Below are 21,440 nucleotides of genomic sequence, written 5' to 3'. Positions count from 1 at the left end.
ACATAGCGGGAAACGAGGCTGCGAGACAATGATCTTGATTGGTCGAGTTACCGGCACCGAACTTTTAAAGATTGTGCATTATTTTGCTTCAACTGATACACGCTTTTTTATAAAAACAATTCTAAAAGAACACGAGTCTGAAAATTGACCGAAACGTAAGAACAAATTAAGAACAATCTGTGAACCACAGATTTCAGAAATTACTATGAAAGTACCGATTTTGAACAGGTTTTAACAGACTTTTAAAACCAATTTTCAGTTCTTAAGTAAAGAAACTGTATTAAGAACATCGTAAGAACATTTTAGCCTGAAAAGTTAAAATAAATGTTGTAAGACAAGCTATTTTATCATATTCTATCGTTTAGGGAAGACAAGAGCATTCATCAACCGATATCATTTTAATAACCTTGAAAACAGTTGTTCGTATTTTGTTGTTTACAAGAACCAATTCTTCGCTAACCCTTGTGATAGAACTGGCCGTCCTCCGTTTTTGACTTTGTGTCAAAGTGCGTCACCAGGTAAGACTTACCCAGCTGACCAGAGCTGACACACAATGTTGTTTCAACGTTTATCTAACGTTCACAACGTCCATATAACGTTAGATGAACGTCGAAACAATGTTGCGAGCCAGCTGGGATATCGCTATAAAGAGCTATTCATCATAAACGCAACAGCTGATTGGTTGAAAGTGACGTAAAATCAATCTTACGTCACTTCCAACCAATCAGCTGTTGGGTCCGTGAAAGACATTTCAATGATGCATATCATGAATTCCAGTGTAGTATATTGTCCGTGCTAAAAGTTCTTCCGTATCAGACGAATTACCATCTCAGCGTGAAGTTTATAAAGAAGTTTTTCCGTCTCAAAATTCTGCATGATTCACCAAAATTTCAAAAATATTGTGCTAAGTTATTGTGTAAAATCACGGTCTCTGACCGTGCTTTGACCACTGATTTTGTATATAAACTAAAGCTTATCAAAAAGTGGTTTCAGTGGCTCCGGGTATGAGGCTGGAGAGCTCATGAAACATTTTCAATGGTTATTGGTATTCATGAAGTATTACTTAGTACTGAACCGTGCGAAGGGCGTTGGGCGTTTTCCAGGCGTTAGCGTATAATAGGTTATATCATCAATTCATGATATTCATGACGTATTGTTTTTATGGAAATACCCCGGTTTTAGCCAGTAGTGGCAAATTTTAAACTAGACAAAAGTTGCATAAAGTTTGCCACTACTGGCAAAAACCGCGGGTCTTTCCGTAGAAAACATTACGTCGTGAATATCATGAATAACAAGAATTTTTCAACCGGAGAAGACTAAAGTGAGAGTGAAAGAAGGTTTTCTTTTTTAACAAGTTGCTGTTGAATTAAAAGTTCTATGGCATAGAATTGATGCATATGTGGAGGAATTGAAAAAAACCTTTTAACTTTACGGACTCAAAAAATCTTTTAAAAAGGCTCCATTTCTGGACTTTTGATTAGACTGCAAGAATTTCCGTTTCAAGATATCAAACATTTACTTCTTATTGTTTTCGATTTTGTTAAAATTAAAATCTTCCAAGGACATAATTTGACTTGTCCCCTTCCATTTGCTTATACAGCATTTTTAAACAAAAGAAAGATCACTTTCTCCCCTTCGGCACTACGCGAGCACAAATTTTGATAAATCTCTAAATCTTGTTTCCTCTATAAGGACTCTTAATTTTTTTCCTATTTAAGTGCCACAAACAACAACAACGACCACCACCGCCGCGACAACCACCACAATAACAACCGCAACGACCACCCCTGCTGCAGGTATTTAATTTCAAATCATTTAGAAGTATTCAACTGAAAATACCATCTATTTATCGCATACCTTTGAACTGCTTTTTTTTGTGATTCGCAATGTAGCTTGTTAATTAAACGTGATCCAAAATCTAAAACAGTAAATACATTTTGCCGTCTAACGCAAATGTAGACTATGCTATAGTCTAAGACGAATCACTATCTAAGAAAAAAGCCCAAAGCGGAAGAAAATTCGCAAACGGGTTTTTTGCCGGAAAGAGTTTACAGCGGGTACAGTTTGTCAGTCTTCCAGTTTCTTCGAAACTCCTCCCGCTGATTCTTTTTCCGTATACCGCCATACCGCCATATTTTCCCGCCGTTCCTATCATTGTAACGGACGATAACATTGTCTAATGCAAATCCAAACATATATCTTAATTATTCAGTAAGGGTGGCCCCGTGTCCCTTGACACATGGTGACCATGAAAATCCTTTGAAATACACGGCCAAAAAAAGTTGTCAAAAAACCAACTATAAAGCCTTGAAATTTGCAAAGAAAGATTGATGCTCTGTTTTTACATATGTTAATCTTTTAAGTATCCCATCATGGTTCGGCCTATTTGAGGAACTCCAAAACACTTCCTTGTCTCTTTAAATAGATCAAAATGTACACTCTTATGTCATAATACTCTCTCCGATGTCAAAGTGTCGTTTCAGGGCCCACGCCATGAAATTGAAAGTGGGGGGGGGGGCAATGAATATAGAGTCTAAGGAGGTGCAACCAAAATTTTTTACTTTGGTTTGCAAAAAAGTTGGGTGGCGTGGGCCCTTCGTTCCTTATGGAATAATCAGGAATAATAATCTTGAAAAATAAATACTTCAATTAGTAATATAAGTGTTTCTTTGTTGGTTTGTTACTAAGCTGGTTGATTTTCTAGCTCTTTTTTCGTCTGATTAAAGTTTGTTGGACTAAAATTTTGCCACTATTTGATAGTAGCGAGTTTCTACAATAAAGCCTTTAAAAAATTATTTTCAAAACCTTATCATTCGACTATTCAGGTTGCCAGATAGAAGGTGCTCCAGAAGATGGTTTATCAATCTCCAGTACCAAATGTTTAAAGTTTCAAAAGTCGAGTGCAATAGTGTTAGCTGAAGAAACATTTGGAGCTGGCATAAAACTGTGTGGCGAGCAACGAGGACAACTAGTGCAATTCAAAAATATGACGGAATTCACTCAGTTCAAATCACTGTTTATAGGCAATGGGATTTTGTCTGATCGTGTTTGGGTCGGTGCAAGTGATGCATTTGAGGAAGGGATATTGAAGTGGCAAGATGGTGAGTAGCCCACAGATATCTTATATGAAACACTAGATAGAGCTACTCTGTATTTCCCAAGCAACGGTGGGTGAAACAAAATAATTCGTCATCTTTGCTGAAAGTAGGTCATAGTAGAAACCTTGGTTTTCACTTCGCTTAAGATTGCTACCCGGGGCTGCTATAGGATTGCGGAATGATGGTCATGTGCCGCCCGAATATATCCGTACTCTCCTTTTGCCTAGGTAGCCCCCCCCCACCCCCGGGGGGATTGCTTATACTTGCGAAATTAAATCCAGAAAATTTCGTGATCTTTAGACTCATTCACTCGTTTTTAAATAAAGAATATTATTTTACTTTATCTTTTTTTTAACAGGTACGGTAGGAACTGCTATCGAAGTCGGAACGAATTCATCAAACGATTTGGCGACAAATTGCATTGTCTATGACAGCGCAACCCAAAAGTTGGAATGGGATAATTGTAGAACTGAACACAATATTGTTTGTCAATGGACTCCAGGTAGCTTAACCCATTTCAATCTCTAAAACCTTAAAAAGGAATTTATTTTCGCTGAAACTTTACCCTTTCTTTATGAGAAGTAGCAAATTTTGCCTGAATCCTGTTTTTATCTTGTTCATGATTTTCAGACTTGCTTAATTGTATATGCTTTACTTTATTTACTAAATTGACTTTAAAAAAAGGCTTAAACTTAGTATCAAGTCCGAGGCCAGGATTTTTCTCAACTTCGAGCATCGTGCGAGTGCACCCCCCTCCCATTAAAAAATTAAGAAACACGAAATGTTTATCCGATTGACTTTTTGGACCTACCTAAGGTAGTCCTTTAAATTAACCCTTGTCCGTTCGTTCGTTCGTTCGTTCGTTCGTTCGTTCGTTCGTTCGTTCGTTCGTTCGTTCGTTCGTTCGTCGTTCGTTCGTTCGTTCGTTCGTTCGTTCGTTCGTTCGTTCGTTCGTTCGTTCGTTCGTTCGTTCGTTCGTTCGTTCGTTCGTTCGTTCGTTCGTTCGTTCGTTCGTTCGTTCGTTCGTTCGTTCGTTCGTTCGTTCGTTCGTTCGTTCGTTCGTCTGTTGCCAGCTTTTCTCGGGATCGGCGTTTTTTCTAATTTTTTGCACAATGATACAAAATGGCAATGCCCAAAATGTGACGGAGCCCGATTTTCGAAAAAAAAAATTTTCCGGCCGAAAATGGCGGAAATATGCCGGAAAAACTGGTTTTTCGGCATTTTCTCGAGATTTCATCATTAGTTTTTTCTGATTTTTTGCTCAAAGATGCGTATTAGCAATGCCCAAAACATGGCCTAGTCCGATTTTTGAGAAAAATTTTTTTCCGGCCGAAAATGCCGGAAATATGCCGGAAATCGCCGTTTTTCTGGATTTTCATTGGACTTTTCCATATAATTGGTTGTTTTTTCATTCAAAAAGATTATTAATAGCAATGCCCACCATCAAGCATGTTTCAATTTCCAATAAAATTGATTTTTGAAGCCGGAACTTTCTAAAAATCGCCGGAACAGCCGATTTTCGCCTGAAAAACGGTATTTCTTGAATTTCTTGAGCTGTACTTTATATTTTTTCATGAAATTTTGCACACTGATGCAAAATGTCAATACCTAAATTGTGACGGAGCCTGATTTTCGAAAAAATTCATTTCCGGCTGAAAATGCCGGAAATATGCCGGAAAAACTGGTTTTTCGGCATTTTCTCGAGATTTCATCATTAATCTTTTCTGATTTTTTGCTCAAAGATGCGTATTAACAATGCCCAAAACATGGCCGAGTCCGATTTTTAAGAAAAGTTTTTTTCCGGCGGAAAATGCCTGAAATGTGCCGGAAATCGCCGTTTTTCTAGATTTTCATTGGACTTTTCCATATAATTGGTTGTTTTTTCATTCAAAAACATTATCAATAGCAATGCCCTCCATCAATCATGTTTTAATTTTCAATAAAATTGATTTTTGAAACCGGCAAAACATTTTTTTCCGGCCGAAAATGCCGGAAATATGCCGGAAAAACTGTTTTTTTTACTTTTTCTCAAATTTTCATATTTAGTTTTTACTGATTTTTTACAGAAAGATGCGTATTCGCAATGCTCAAAAAATGGCCGAGTTCGATTTTTGAGAAAAAAAATTTTCCGGTTGCCGGAAATCGCTGTTTTTGCAGATTTTCATTGGATTTTTTCCTTGTATTTCTATGTTTTTCACACAAAAACATTATTGATAACAATGCTCACCATCAACCATGATTCAATTGTCAATAAAACTGATTTTTGCGACCAGAACTTCCTATTTATTTTTTCCCTACAACCCTTCTCTCTCCCCCCATCAACAATCAATGATGAATTTATTGTGTTGTGTATTTTCGCTAAATGCTATATTTTCTGACTGATTTTTTTCATTTTTCTTTTCGCATTGCTAACTATCTTTCATCATCAGGTAGGTCCATTCAGCATGTTGCTTGTTCAATCTTGAGATTTGAAGGGGGGCTCGAACAACCCAAGATCCCTTGTAAAAAATTGGAAGATGCTCGAAGATTTTCTCAGTTTCTTTTCCAGAAATGGAACATCATGCTCTTAGTAAGAAAGCGTTTGATTTTCAAAGTGAATGATCCTCTTTCTTTTTAGATCAAGGAAGTTGTACAATGAAAGAAGGTTTTGTATATGGTGATAAATGTAGTCGCCATTTCAATACTCCTGCTTCATCATTCGACGAAGCTGTGTCTATATGCCAAACATGGGATGTTAATGCTACTTTATATATGCCTGACGATATGGTTGAAAAGGAGTTTTGGAGAAAGACTTTAAGGAGCTATGACAAAGTCTGGTTGGATATAAAAAGAGATGTTGAAACCGGTATATGGAGTTGGAAAGATGGTAAGACGCATTCCTTCCTTGTTCAACTGAAGATGACAATAAAATTACACGTTTTTTTATATAAGAGCATCAAAATTTTTTAAGCCCAAATTGTTCTTATTTTCACCGTTTTGTGAGTGTGCGATTACTTTAGTATTTTGGTCCATTTTCCTAGGAAATTGGGTATTTTTGAGTCTGTGAAGCCTTAAAATGTTATTAATTTGTTCTTAATATTTTGACCATCGAAGGCTTATGTTCTTATGTTATAGTTTGTTCTTATAAAAAACGTGAACTTTGAATTCGAACCAGTCGTTTATAAAAATAGTTTTTCCTTTAGGACGTGCGTTAGTTGTGAAAGCAAGAATAAATATCTTTGCTTACAAGTCCCAAGTATAATCACGTTCACGCATGCGCGTAAACAGTACATACATCATTATACAGTTTGGGAGTAAGCTACAATGGTGGAAAAAATATATTGGCAAACCTCGATTTTTCTTGTTCCCGGTGAATAACTTGGGCCCAGACCCCCTTTTACCCCCAGCTCAATGTTGGATAAGATTTGGTAAACAATAGCAAGCCTTTCCGACCTATCAACATTGATTTTGGGGTGGAAAAGGCGATATTTTTTCATCTCAAAGGTTTTTGCCAAATATTTTGTCCAACATTGTAGTCTGCCATATTTTCTACTTTAGATTTTTAAACATCTAAAAGTATTCCAAACACGTAGGTCGTCAAATGAAAAAAGAAAACAAAATGGCGGACTAGCTAGCTTTAAAACTAGACACACTTCCCATTATAGACCATTTCACAGTCGAAATGAATCATAGGTATTGAGGACTGCTGATTGCACCTCAATAACGTCTTCCCGTTGGTTGGACGCAAAAACATCCCAAAATTTAGACCAATCGAAAGTCCCATGATTCCTTTCGACTGTCAAATAGCCTATATGGGACAGACCGATCAAGGTAGTGTAGTCGGACAGAAAATGAATGGACACAAGTGTTCGTAACTTTTGATGATAGAGTTCAAACTGAATGAATAAAAAAATGACAAGATTTAATCTATGTGACAAAGTGAGAAAAATGAAGAATAATGAAAATGTTGACAAAGTATTTTAGAGGAAAATAAAAGAAATCTAAGTTAATAAATTAAATAAATTCTTACCAACTTGCCAGAAATAAATGTGGTGTAAATTCTGTCCAATAAATTAAAATTGAAAATTGATGTTGAAAGTTTGAAGACTTGAATTTGAAGGTTTACTTTGAAAGTTTGATTATTTGACTTGAGTTTGAAAAGTTTGATTAGAGATGAGTTCACATTTTCCTCATATGATGCCTCAACAGACACTTAAATGATTATGAAAAAATTGAACTGATACGAAAAAATTTGAATGTAATTTGAAATGCTAGAAAAAATCCCTAAGGTATAAATGATATAAATGATACAAAGAAATGAATAAATATTTTTAATTGTTTTGTGCGTTTAAATAAAATGACGTATGCGATTAAAAAGAGATGACTTTTTGCAGTCATTAGGGACGCGTGCGCCTAACACTGCCCCAACTGAGATGCAAAAAGTCACCCTAAGTGAAAAGTGTATGTGTTTTCTATTTTTTTTTTATACTAATGAATCAGCATTGATCAGCCATATTGTTCAATTGTTCAATGATTGACTTCTCATTAACGCAATGAAGGGAAATAGTGAATTTCAACCATACCAGCCATACTTGACATTGAATAGTACTTCTAATGGAATATCTTTCAAAAACAAAATACAAATTTGAATACCAGATTTTAAACATTTTGGTTGATTGAATAGACAACTTTCAAAGCATAATTGATGGATAAACGAGGTGGCTTGAACAACTGATGAAGGATCGTTGACACAATTTGTTATCTTTGCTCTGCAAATAATCATCTCGTGATGAAGAATTGATTGATTTTGACAATTGTAATGTTCCGTAGATGGTTGCTTAATTTTACGAAGTTGTTGTTCGACTTTGACGTTGTTGTAATTGATCTGATAAATTTTCAGTTCGATGTCGATGCTGTACCGAATATTGATGCTTGTATCAAGGAGGCTGATTGTGCACGAAGGAGAACGTTCGGCTTGTTGAATTTCATCACTTGATACGATTGCATTTGGTTTCTTCAGCATTGATACGTTGACGTTGGGGTACTTCTTTGAACCTTTAAGTTTTTCTAAATACTCGAAAGCATTGCAAAAGTTATTGACGTAAAACTTATGTAATGGATTTGTATCATTCTGTTCATCTGGGAAACCAGATTCTTGCCTTGATAAAAAATTACATTCCGTCGATACCACAGTTGTTATCGTCTTATTCTTGATTTTGTTGGTTTCAGTAACATTAAGAATAATAGCTCTTACCGAATTGATGGGAAGATCCTTTTGTGGCACCCGCATGTCTCCATTGGTAAATTTCGACAGGCTGCCGACATTTTGCAGTAAACTGTTGTGGATCCAATGAAGAACGATCTTTGGGTTAGAGAGTTTCGTCCAACCGTCATGTTTCGATTGTAGGGCCTTCTTAATAACTTCTTTTGTGCGATTGCTCAAAACGACTGATGTTTTTCTTGATTGTGATGGTGGACTTTGAACGATTTGGAGGGGATTTTTGAATACTTGCTGTGATTTTATTGGTTGATTACGAACGAATTCGACGTGATCTTGAGGTTGATGTTTTGGTCTTATGATATTGTGTTTGTCTTTGTCGACATGGAGATGATGTTCGTCTTCGTGAGTGATAATTGTTTGGCTAGTGGGGTGGTCTTTAAAGATGTCATTTTCTATGTTCTGGGTCATGTTGAGGACTTTTTCAGGTTTGGCGTTTGATTTGACGATGACGTTAGTGGAGTTGTGTTTCAATAATCGAACATCAGGGTTGACTTGATATCCTACTTGATACGATCGAAGTTGGTTAGAAAGGAACGAAGTGAAGTGTATACCTTGCTTGTTCATTGATGAGAAAATTTGATGAGGTCCACCGATGACACCCCGACTTCCATCTGGATTCTTGAATGCAGATTTATAAATCGTCAATCCAGAAGGCATTTTGTAGATTGGTTCGGGATGATAACGTAGAAATCTGATACCGATCATCAGGTCGACTTCACCACCAATTGATGTTGGGATTGTTGGAAGATTGGCTATACTCCTCCCATCTTTCAAAAAAGATGCTTTCAGATCGTTGTAAGTTTCTTGAAGTGGGTACGTGGGAAATTTGTGGGTGATTCGGTCCAGGGATGGTCCAAAGAAAGTTGCTGGTGGGCCATCAGCTGTTGGAATGCGTACAGTGTAATCTCCACGTGTTTTAGCTGACACACCACCGACTCCACCAATATTGATTGATTCGTTGGATTCGAGTGTTGCGTTTTCTTTAAGGCGTTTGGCTGCCTCTGAGCGGATGACGAAATCGCTGCACCCTGTATCGTAGAAGACGAGATATGTTTGATTGTTGATTGGTATTTGTTGTAGCATGTAGATGGCTATCTCGGATGAGTGGTCTGCGTTTGCATGGTAGTCTCTATGATGAATGTCGACGTGATGGACCAGTTGGATATTCTTTGCGCATTCTGGAAGATTTGGGTTTCTCATGTATCTAGACTTGAAGTCTTCGAGAAGTTGTTCGTTTTGGGGGTTCATCTTGTGCTCCTCACATACCAAGACGTGTTTCTTGACTGAATACTGATCGTGACCTTCGTGTGGGCATATGAAGTCGTGTTGGCAGCGTCCCTCACGGTGTCGTCCTGTGTTGGCAAGTGCTCCCGGAAATAAGCATTGAAAACATAAGTTATGACTTGACAGGTACTTGAATCTCTCACTTGGAGACATTTCAGAGAATTTATCGCAGACATAGTATTGAGTAAGCTTGGAATTGTTGGGACCAGTAGTTGAAAAGTGATCAGTAGAACCACAGATTTGACAAGCATGCAGTGGAAATTGGTTGAAAAAATTGGAACGACCAACCTTTCCTCCTTTTTGTGAATTGTCCTGTTGATTCTGATGTCCAGTGGCAAAGTCTATCAGATCCTTTTGTTGATAGATCTTTATCTCTCGTTCAAGGAAGGTGAGAAGTTTGGCCCACAATTCTTTGCCATCAGGTGTCTCATCTTCTTCTGCACAGGAGGTTAGCCATTTCATGGTAATTTGATTGCCAATCACATTGTAGATTTGATTTATACCGTCGCCATAGTAAAGGTGTGGTTCGATTTGATGCTCGCTTGCCAGACTCATCAATTCTTTCATCAGATTGACAATCTTTCCAAGGGCTTCGACAAGTTTGGCTGGCTCTCTGATTTTCGACAATTTATCTAATTGAGTAAGCTCAGAATTTTTGTTAGATAATAATCGTTTGACGTCACCAAAACTGCTCTTAAGAATACTCCAGATTTTATTAATGTCTGATTCATATTTGACGATTGATAATGCTGTACCTTCAAGAAAATTATTTTTGAGAAAGTCTGACATCAAATGCTTCGGAACGGTAGTTGAATAAAGTTTATCAAAGTCACTTTTAAATTTGTAGAAGTTGATAGATGAAGAGTAGCCACTGAATTGAGGAAGTTTGATTGAAAGCTGAGATTTGTTGAATGTCTTGACTTTATTGAGGTCACGCCTTTTGATCTCGGAATCGATAAATTTCTCAAAAGAGATGAAGTGTTCAAAAGTAAGTTCATACCCTTCTTTCACCTTGTTAACATCGTCAACTTTACCGGTGGGGCATTTCGAGACGAGAGTAGATACACGGGAAGATATTCTCTCAAAGTCTTTTGACATGGATGCAATGCATTTCTTCATCTCCTCGAGTTCCTCATTGATTGATTCGGTGATGTTTGTTTTAATTTCCTCAAGGTTCGTACCGTTGGGTTCCTGGATGTTTGGTTGGATTTTCGATTTCAGCTCCTTGAGTTTTCCTTGTACGTCTGTGAGCTCGAAGCTGAACCATTGCTGATCTGCGACAATGTGGCGGGAAGATGCAACACTCTGACGTGCGGACATGACGGTTTGAGCATTGAGAAGATACGTACTGATAGATGTCATGACTGCTTTGTATCTGGGGGCTTCTCTGCCAAATTTTGTTCGGTAGAATGATCGAAGATATTCTGCATGCTTGCGGTTATTCTCGATAACATTGTTGGGTGTGCTTGCGATGATCGGATGCTCTGCGATGAAATCGTCAATCTCGTCAATCATGCAATCTGCACTGATTTCGTCAATTAATTGAGGTTTGGTATCCATGACGTTGTGAATTTCTTGTTGTTTGAATGTAGTCGGACAGAAAATGAATGGACACAAGTGTTCGTAACTTTTGATGATAGAGTTCAAACTGAATGAATAAAAAAATGACAAGATTTAATCTATGTGACAAAGTGAGAAAAATGAAGAATAATGAAAATGTTGACAAAGTATTTTAGAGGAAAATAAAAGAAATCTAAGTTAATAAATTAAATAAATTCTTACCAACTTGCCAGAAATAAATGTGGTGTAAATTCTGTCCAATAAATTAAAATTGAAAATTGATGTTGAAAGTTTGAAGACTTGAATTTGAAGGTTTACTTTGAAAGTTTGATTATTTGACTTGAGTTTGAAAAGTTTGATTAGAGATGAGTTCACATTTTCCTCATATGATGCCTCAACAGACACTTAAATGATTATGAAAAAATTGAACTGATACGAAAAAATTTGAATGTAATTTGAAATGCTAGAAAAAATCCCTAAGGTATAAATGATATAAATGATACAAAGAAATGAATAAATATTTTTAATTGTTTTGTGCGTTTAAATAAAATGACGTATGCGATTAAAAAGAGATGACTTTTTGCAGTCATTAGGGACGCGTGCGCCTAACAGGTAGAGAACTACTAAACTGAGGACTGAAGTGAGATTCGAACTCACATATATACGTGTTTGTACTTAATGGTAAGTCCTTGATAATGATATCGATCAAGTTAAGTCCCAACTGGCACACAACGTTGTTTCAACGTTAATCTAATGTTCACAACGTCCTTATAACGTTAGATGAACGTTGAACCAATGTTGTGTGCCATCTTGGGTATTTAAGATAAGTGGTAAACAGACCCAATAAATACAGAAATTTTAAAATTCATTGCCGATAAAGGTGACAGCATCTCTCTTCGCTCTTAGGTTTGTCAAGAGTAGTTGGGAGTATTGTATCAGGGAATGATACTTTTGAATGTGCTCATTACTTTCCTCATCTTGGCTACTTCAAAGCGAATCCATGTGCACCCATCATGGGCAACGGATTCCAAGTTCTCTGCCAAGTATCAGAAGGTAACATGTCTGCGTTACATTATATAAAGAAAACTGATTCGATACCGTAAGTTAGTCTGATGTCGACATCCCTCATCTAATTCCGACACCCTTCTTTAGAGATAGGATAACAAGAAGATCAGAATCGTTGATGGAATGTTTTTCTTAGTGGTCAGGGAGGAAAAGTCTTCTATCCATCAGAGAAGAAGGTTGTCGGAATTAGAAAAAGGGATGTCGGCATTAGACCAACTTACGGTTGTTGATGCCATGTGGCTAGTCTATATTTCATGAGATTGACTTTATTAAAATGCATTACACGTGCATTACACATAATTACCTTCCTGAGCCTTTATGACAAATTATTAGCCCATGGTTCCTCCTGGAAAACTATATTTTCGTGCACAAAAACAAAATTTCCTTTAAATTTTTGTGTAAACTTTTTAGTGATTTCAAGGTTTACAAATCTGTTTGTTTTTCAGAACCTACAATTCTCACAACAACAACAACAACAACAATGATTTCAACGACAACAACAGCAACGACCACCACAGAAAGTGAAACTACAACGACCACTTCTGATGCCACAACGACCATACCGTTACAAACCACATCGGCCGCGCTCTTAATAACTTCAACAACCAACCCAACTACAACAGCTACTACTTTGCCAACAGCAACGACCGTCGAAGCCGCTATTGCGACAACTGTTCCAGCAATGGCCACAACAACAATCAAAACAACTAATACGCTGGATGAAGATTCAACAACTGTAACGCCTACGATACCAACAGGTATATATAATATATAATGAAATTGTCGATATTTCAATGTTCTATCAACAGTTCTACACGCCTCTTTAATCATAAAATATCGCAGTAAATTTTGGCTCTGGCGCGGCTGTCCCTGTTCTTTAATTGATTTCAGGGTTAAAATGTTCTTACGAATTTCTTAATATGTTTCCTTTAATCAAATGGGCTAAACCAGCATTTGTTAGTCATTTCTAAAATTTATGGGTGGGGCTGATCTTAATTTATTCTTAGGTTTTAACCAAAATCCAACCTCATGTTCTCATAGAATAGTTCTTATAATAAAAGTGTGCCATGTCACAAAAACTTTTGGGAGTGCTTAGATACTTATTACTTACTTACTGAATACAAGGAAGGGTTTTTTTTATTCGTACGCTCTACTATTGGCGCAGTTGGGACCAGTTAGGCTCATCTTGACACCGGCTTGCCCTGCTTAATGGATAGAACACAACATCTTAAACTCATTGCAAAAGTCACTCCCATCATTTAAAGACCTCTTATTGAAATATTTCAGAGATTTGTCACATACAAAATTCACCGGGAGGATTTTTCAAATTCGGTACCAAATGCATCAAAATAGAGGAAAACACGCTCACTCCGAACCACATTGAAGGTTTATCTTACTGTGCAGAAAAATATGGTAGCGAATTGTTGACCTTAAACTCGAAAGATCAATTTGAAGAAATCTTGAAACATGTTGGATTCGAGGACGGTTACTTTTTGACAAGTGGTAGCGATCGCACGCAAGATAGAGTGGTGCAATGGCAGGACGGTATATAACTGTTTCTTAATTTTGTCCCCTTTTTTGAATTCCTAAGTAAAGGGAGGTTTTTTTTCAGATTTTTTGCATGAATACAGAAGGCAAGTTTGCATTTTCTTACTATTGTTGCCATTTTTTTCTATTTTCTTATTATATAAGGGTTCAGGTAGGTCTAGTCAGCATGTAGGTTGTTTTATTTTTAAATTACTTTATCACAATTTTTGGCGAATTTTTTCATGTTTTTTCATTCACAGGTTCACAAGGATCGCCTGTAGATTACATCCATGGCTCACGTGAAGGGAATGATAAAAATTGCGTGCGAATCAATCCGAAAGCGAAACGACTTGAATGGCATAAATGTTATCCGCAAGAGAATAGAGTGATCTGTCAAGTTAGAGAGAGTAAGCTTTTAGTCTATATTTATCTAACAGTAAAGTGGGATAATCATAATAAATAATAAAGGACAATTTTGGGAATCTTTGGCATGACTCAGCTGGGGATCAGACCCACGTCCTTGCGCACCATAGCTGGATGCTCTAATGACCTCTAACAATTATAGAATAATTATATAAGGATAGTATCGACTAACGCTCATACGGTTGTCCTTAAGGGCTCAGACCATAGTGAATTTTTCATAATTGCCGTGTTTAAAATGTGTTTTCTGACTGATGTAACCAACAAAACTCTGGCATGTTATACATTTTCTGTTAGACAAACTATTCCTGAATCTGAAAATTCAAAAATTGTATTGAAAAAATTTGACGAAGAAGAAAATGAAGACTTTTGCGAGGAAGAGTATTTCAACTTTGAAGAGCTTAGTTTCGGCGAAGAAAAAACATTTTGAAAATTTTTTCGCAGTAAATGGTGTATCTTTTACCGAACAATAAAAGCTTTTGCGGAAAAAATTTTTGTAAATGCTTCTTTGTCTCGAAATCTTTAAAATAGTGGTTTTTCATCAATTTTTCATCTGGGTTTTGCTTAAAAAAAACAGTTATAACTTTTGACATAAACTTTTTATAAACGAAGGTGATGTAACATATTATTAGCGTCTTTTTAAAGTTCATAACGTCATTTTTGCAATTAAGTTCTTAATTACTCTTAAGGGGTTTGACTAAAAAGCAATTTATAAAGACAATTCTTTGTTAAAAGCGTTAAAGAATCTAAAACATAACTTTTATGTTCAGATACTAAAATCAATTTTCTGACTATGGTCAGAGCCCTTAAATTAAAGTAAAATGCTTGCTGATGAAATTTTCTATATCATGTGCTTCCCGAAGGCTATTCGGATTTTCAATAGCTGACCTACTACACGTTTTTTTTTTTTTAAGAAACCAGTTTTACCAAGCAGCCTCAATGTTTCTTAAGAAATCAGCCTTTTGAGCCTTAAATGTTTCTTACATGTTTCTAAACTTTTTGACATAATCAGCCTATTTTTCATGTTTTGATTGGAAGGTTCTTAAAAAAACGAATTAAAAATGTCGTTTTTTCATTTTCAGCCTCAGCATGTTTCTTAGATGTTTCTTAATTTTTAGGCATTCTGAGCCTCATGTTTCTTAAAAGTGTGTTTCTTAAAAAAAAAAAAAAACGTGTATGTAAAAATCTCTATCAAATTCTTTCCTCGCAGCTATGAGCAATTGCACAGCGAAACATGGATTCCAATTTAAAAATAAATGTTATCGACAAAAAGCTGAAGAAATATCAGCGAGTAGTGAAGCAGAAAATCTTTGCACTGATTGGCATTCGAGCACCCTCTTCATGCCAGATAACGAAGAAGAAATCAGTTTCATTGGAGACTTCTTGAAAGGGCGGAAAGCATGGCTTGGGGCGAATGATTTGGCGGAAGAGGGTGTTGTTGTATGGACTGATGGTAGGTCTTTAAAAAAGCGTTTTTCACGAGGACTTAGAAAGCGTTTTTCATGTCTAGATGCTATCCACCCGAAGTTAGAGGAGGGCGCTATTCTTTCTCTCTAGATTGCTCCACTGAAATCGATCCCTTTCTTAATTGCTGAGCATTAAGCTGATAGTACCATTTTTGTACTTTATAGTACGAAGTCTTGGGTATGATTAGGCAACGGTTGAACCCCCGGCCTTCCTCACCGTAGCCGGATGCTTAACCTCTGCACTACAGTCGTATTTTCCTTTAATTGAGTAAGACAGTTTTAAAGTAAGTTTTGTGGTCGCAGTCGAGGCTAGCCCAGAGGCTCCCTTTTCTCTAGCTGTCTACCTGATGGTAGGGGAGGACGCCATTCCTAACTTACACCTACCTAATGTTTTATACTCATATACAGCCTTATTAACTCACACTTCATTTCTCTCCCTTAAAGGCCGTGCACGAAACTTCATCACCTTCGAGAACAACAAACAAGAGAACGATTGCACTCGCTTCCAAAAAAATGGTGGCAACTTTTTCAGATTCGTCAAATGTACTGAAGCTCAATACAAAAGGGCTGTCATTTGTCAGATCGGATCTGGTGAGTAAAAATACAAATTAACTTTGCCTGACGATTGTCACAAAAGTGGCATGAAACTGCCAGTAGCAGAATAAAAAAAGGTGTCTTTTCTTCCTGACTGACTACAAATTAACTTCGTATGTTAACGTTTTTGAGCTTTTCAACAGTGATTGAGTAAAGCTGTTTACTGAACTAAAGAAACTTTCCCCATCATTCATTTGAAATACCTTCTGTTTGTTTCTACGCACTCTTTGGACTATTGTCTATTATAGACGACCCTCACATTTGTAGAATTGGTAATTTCAAAACGGAGATGCCTTCTGGGATGGAGAATTTTCATATGTTGAGTAAGCAGCGACAAAGAGTTCTCCTAAATCTAATGCTGCTTCCCCTGTATGCTATTTGACATACAACAGTAAACTCTGCGTTTACTGTTTCCCACGTTTACTAACCCAGTGTTAAAGTTCTTTCCCTCTCAGGCGGATTTCCACCTCAGTAATGTATAAAAAGAGACTTTCCCCGTCTCAAAAAAATTCAAGAATTATGTACTAATTTGCTGTGTGAAATCCATTAAAACCTTACTTTAATCATAGTATCCCTTTTCAACCGCATTTTAATTTTATTTTCTCAGACGAGCTTGTATCTGATTGGAGCGATTGGAGTGAATGTCCGGTCAAATGTGTGAGATCAAAAATGACACGAACCAGATCATGTTATGATTCTTCCCAACACAATCAAGAACAAGGTGAACGCCAAACTTACAGTTGACACCCTCTAATTCGATATTCTACTGTTGAATACGCTCCATTATTCGATAACATTGAAAGTCACAGTCAACAAGAAACTCTCATGAACGACACTCTACTATTAAATACGCTCCCGTATTCGATGACAATGCGATGCCCCTTTGAAAGTCGAATTAGAGAGCTGTATTTATTTTTTAGTGACGAAATAATTCGAATCAGAAATAATTATCAACCACTGACCTTTATAAACTATGGACTGAATTATAGTAGCCGTCTTTAGTCGGAGTCTTTTGAAAGTGGTACCTGCAAATAAGTCCAACGTCCAACGGCGCTACATCACAAGTATTCAAGGAAAAGTAGATCTAGCTCTCTCGGCGTGTTTACACCGTTGGTCACGAAAAATGTCTAAACTCGAAATCAATACATAGTAATAGGGCCCAACCTTCAGGATTCGTAGCATCTTTCATAGGGCGCAACCGCGTGTGATTGGTTCAAAAGTAGATAGGATTTTAAGCTTTTTTGAGAAAGGGTGCGCGAGTTATGCTTTGCAAAAGTTTTGATGGGCGAAAAAGTCGGCCAAATTATAGTAAGGACAAAGAAGCTTTTTCAAAGCAGTAAAGTTTCTACATTGAAGTGTAAATTTCCAAACGAAAAAACTTTTGATTAGACTTTTGATGAACGACCGGGCCGAGGTGACGGAAAATGCCAAACTCTAACTTTCTTTTGTTTTTCTCAAGGTTTATGCGGTGACCTTCTCTTGGTAGAAGAGAAAGAATGTTTGGTAAGAGAAGATTGCCAAGGTTCTGGTTACTACTTGGCTGAAGTTCAACAATCTTGTGATGAATTTTGCGCCAGTAAAGGTACGTGCTTTTTTTATAAGAATGGTGTTTTTTTCAATTCATCATGAATATTCTTAAAATTTGGCATTTTTGTGGAACCTTTTAGCATTGTTAGGGAATAATTGGCAATTTAATGGTAAAATGCTGTAAAAATGACATTCTTACGTTAAGTTACCAAATCCTATGAGGGTAATATTCTTACGATATTCTTAATTTTTTTGGCAATTTCATCATGAATATTCTTATAAAGTATATTCTTACAAAAAAAGCGTGTAAGTAATGAAAATGTAGATGTAGTATATAATTGGGTCAGAGTTTTCTTTTTCACTCGTTGTTTGTGGTGAAAGGTGTAGCTCAAAGGGGTAAGAACACACAGGTTTCGAATTCAATGCTATTGTTGATTCCGCTCGAAAAAAAAGTGTTTTAAAAGGTGTATTAAGCAAAAATGTTAATATTTTACAGAACGTTTAAGTTGCTGTCTGTTATCGTTTACTCGATTTATCTTTCATGCAAATTACACGGCATCATAGCTAAAAATCACAGATATCTTATTTAAAACACTAGATACAGATGATGGCGTTACTTTGTTTCAGCCAGGGAAAGAGTAGCTCTATCTAGTGTTTCAAATAAGATATCTGTGGTCTAAATCCTCAATGATATCAAACCAAAATATGCGATATTATTTTTTTCAATCTAAAGATCTCGGATGTTCAACTGAAGTTGAGACAGGAAACAGCGCGAACGCATTCGCGGACGTTTTGCTACCTTATACAATTGACTCGACAAGAAGTGAATGGCAAAAAACATATAGCCCTGGTTGTTTTGTCGGAGATGTTTGTGTGGAATTTGAAGGCGTTCCAAATGAAGTCAAATGTGATCAAACACCCGAAGAAAATAATTTTAGAAGATTCTGTCACTGTATCAATGCGAGTAAGATTTTCTGAAATTAATTCCCACTAAAAAGAAGGATTCAAAACAAGACATAACAACTTAATAAGGGACTTCTACGTCCCTGCTAGCTGAGGCAAAATTATGTGAAAATTTTAAAAGTAGACCACAGTTCGTTGCTGACAATCAGTTCGATCCAGTTCATTATTCTCTCATCGAAAGAAACGGCTTGCATAATATAAGTAGTAGCTCAGCTGTTTGCTTTGATGAAGAAATTGACGGAACTGAACTGTGATCTATTCTTTGTAAAGATGGCGCATTGATTTTGCTCCAACTACCGTGGCTTGGATATGATGTGTGTATGAGCAGTCAGTTAGCAATGTCACTAGAAGAGATAAGCGCGCTTTTTCCTTCAATATTCAGCACTTCTAGTCCTAGGTTATGACAAATCAATAAATCGGGTCAAATCGGGTAATTATATCGCCGTGTCAATTCAAGACAGCCTTAGGTCCATTTTTTCCATTTTGAGATAATTGACTTTAAAGGTTTCATTTGCTGATAATTAAGAAAGAAATAGTGCCAAGAGTCCATACTTTTGATATTATGGGGGCATTATAGTTATCTTTTTGTGGTTAAAAAGAGGTTTTAATAGCTTGCCCCAGAGGCTCTAAAATGGCATTTATTGGACTTATGGCTGTATTGAATTGAACTTAAAATCTTCATACTTAGTAAGTTTCAAGCTAAAATCGAGCTTTAAAATGCCTTAAGTCCATTAACCAGATGTGTTGGACTTAAGGCTACACATTTCATGTCAATGCTTCATAGAAAAATAAAATTTGGACATAAGGCTTCTCAAGACTTTTTACCCTAAATTCAAGACTTAAGGCTGTTTATGGTTGATATTATGGAACATTCTAAATTCTTATTTTTTTTGAATTGCAAAATACACCACTTTCCTATAAGAATTCTGTGGATTTGAGGCCATTTTTGGAAAACGTGCATACTGAAATAGGGGGTTATGGTCTTAACTCAATTTTCGAAAAAATGGACTTAAGTCTGTCTTGAATTGACACGGCGATATATGAAAATTACAACATTTAGTTTTTGGTTGGTAGTTGTACACTCTCTTAGCTAAAATCTCTTTTGGTATCTCGTTTGATGCCCCTTAGCTAACTATGATATGCACCACTGGAGAGTCTTCTGAGATCTTTTAAAATTTTGGTTGGAACAAAAACAGAAAAATTGCAAAATTTCGTGAAGTCATTGCAGTGGTGCATAACATGAATACACACTTACGGGTGCGACTTAAGGTAAAGTCTATTGAAATCTAAATGTACATTTTTCTCTTTCAGCGGACCTTGGTTTCAGCAACTGGTCCCCGTGGACTGAGTGTACCGCCACCTGTAATGGTAGCCGACTTCGTGACAGGGTTTGTTATGAAAGATGCAGTGGAGAGGAAAGGGAAATGGAATCGTGTGGTGCTCCACATTGTCCAAGTAGGTTTCAAACCATTTATCCAGTTCTTGCGGGGGTGGACATCGGCAAAATAAGTGCCAGGTATTTTTGTGAGCCATAAGGGTTCTTTTGCACCCTCGAAATTCCTTCAAAAGGGTACAAAAACCAGTCTCCAGTACCAGTATCCAGTCGACCAAAATTTGATATTGTTTTGTGAAATTTAACAAAATTTTCAAACGTCAGCCTCTTCGAAGGTCGAGTTTCTAACTTTCGAACTAGTCATCTCGCAAATCTAGTACCCCAGGGCTCCATTTAATGTAATTGATAACCTTTTTTCATTTATTCTATAAAATGAAGATCAGTCTTAAAGATAATGATATATTATAACGATCAATCCTTTAAAAAAGAATCTCCACAAAGGCTTTGACTATCAGTACACTTAAAGCTCTCTTATTTTGAGAAGATCAATGGTTTTGCTACAAAAATCATTAATTCCATTATCAAACATATTCAAACACTCGACTGTTTAGTTTCTAACACTGAAAGGACGAATTAACTCGTTCTAAATTTCTTTAAACGTTTCCTTAGTCCACGGTGGCTTATCTGAGTGGGGTTCATGGTCGAATTGTGACGTCACATGTGGTGGTGGGTCCACTAGAAGAATGCGGGCATGCAATAGTCCGGTACCTCAATATGACGGAAATGATTGTGTTGGAAGTTTGGAGGATTTGATAAGTTGTGGTGTGGGTAATTGCCCAGGTAAAATATTTTAACTATGGCCGTTGGATAGATATTGATAATTGACTCTCTAGATATTTTGAAGGTGGCTGGGTGATGAAGGGTGTTTGAACAAAGCAGCCCAACTGCTTTGCGGTCAATCAAAATTTCTATTAATTTGAAATCGTAGAAGGCCATGACACTTGTGTTCTAAAAACGTTGAATCGTTAAAAAAGATTCACAATGATAGAATTAAATTTGTTGCTATTAATCACACGGGCTTATTAATGTTATTATCTGGAAATCTTTCTGCTTTTTCAGTGGATGCAACTTGGGCTGGGTGGAGTGTTTGGTCTTCTTGTGATAAACCGTGCAATACTGGACACTATGTCCGGCGAAGAACGTGTATTCCGGCGAATTATGGGGGCGTTCCGTGCTCAGAGATACCCGGATCGAGTCAAGATAGACAACCTTGTAATACAATGCCTTGTGAAGGTATGTTAGCTAGCGGATTAAACATTTGTAATGTATCAAGCCTAAATATT

General features: G+C 36.7%; 1 protein-coding gene across 1 annotated transcript in view; it reads left to right on the top strand.

Annotated features, from left to right (window-relative positions):
* The window catches only part of LOC136799372 (uncharacterized), a 51,812-nt gene that overhangs the window by 11,726 nt on the left and 18,646 nt on the right, over positions 1-21,440 (top strand). The window contains exons 11-27 of the mRNA XM_067056087.1: positions 366-518; positions 1,719-1,796; positions 2,826-3,101; positions 3,457-3,600; positions 5,716-5,964; positions 12,109-12,255; positions 12,714-13,025; positions 13,555-13,812; positions 14,055-14,201; positions 15,425-15,667; positions 16,125-16,271; positions 16,882-16,995; positions 17,734-17,856; positions 18,535-18,765; positions 20,076-20,219; positions 20,767-20,937; positions 21,217-21,390. Of these exons, the coding sequence (XP_066912188.1) occupies positions 366-518; positions 1,719-1,796; positions 2,826-3,101; positions 3,457-3,600; positions 5,716-5,964; positions 12,109-12,255; positions 12,714-13,025; positions 13,555-13,812; positions 14,055-14,201; positions 15,425-15,667; positions 16,125-16,271; positions 16,882-16,995; positions 17,734-17,856; positions 18,535-18,765; positions 20,076-20,219; positions 20,767-20,937; positions 21,217-21,390 (3,111 nt within the window). The remainder of the gene's footprint in view (positions 1-365; positions 519-1,718; positions 1,797-2,825; positions 3,102-3,456; positions 3,601-5,715; positions 5,965-12,108; positions 12,256-12,713; positions 13,026-13,554; positions 13,813-14,054; positions 14,202-15,424; positions 15,668-16,124; positions 16,272-16,881; positions 16,996-17,733; positions 17,857-18,534; positions 18,766-20,075; positions 20,220-20,766; positions 20,938-21,216; positions 21,391-21,440) is intronic.

The sequence above is a fragment of the Clytia hemisphaerica genome, unplaced genomic scaffold (genome assembly GCF_902728285.1).
Source record: "Clytia hemisphaerica strain Z4C2 unplaced genomic scaffold, Clytia hemisphaerica genome assembly, whole genome shotgun sequence".
NCBI lineage: Eukaryota > Metazoa > Cnidaria > Hydrozoa > Leptothecata > Clytiidae > Clytia > Clytia hemisphaerica.
This window is presented reverse-complemented; position numbering and strand designations above follow the sequence as displayed.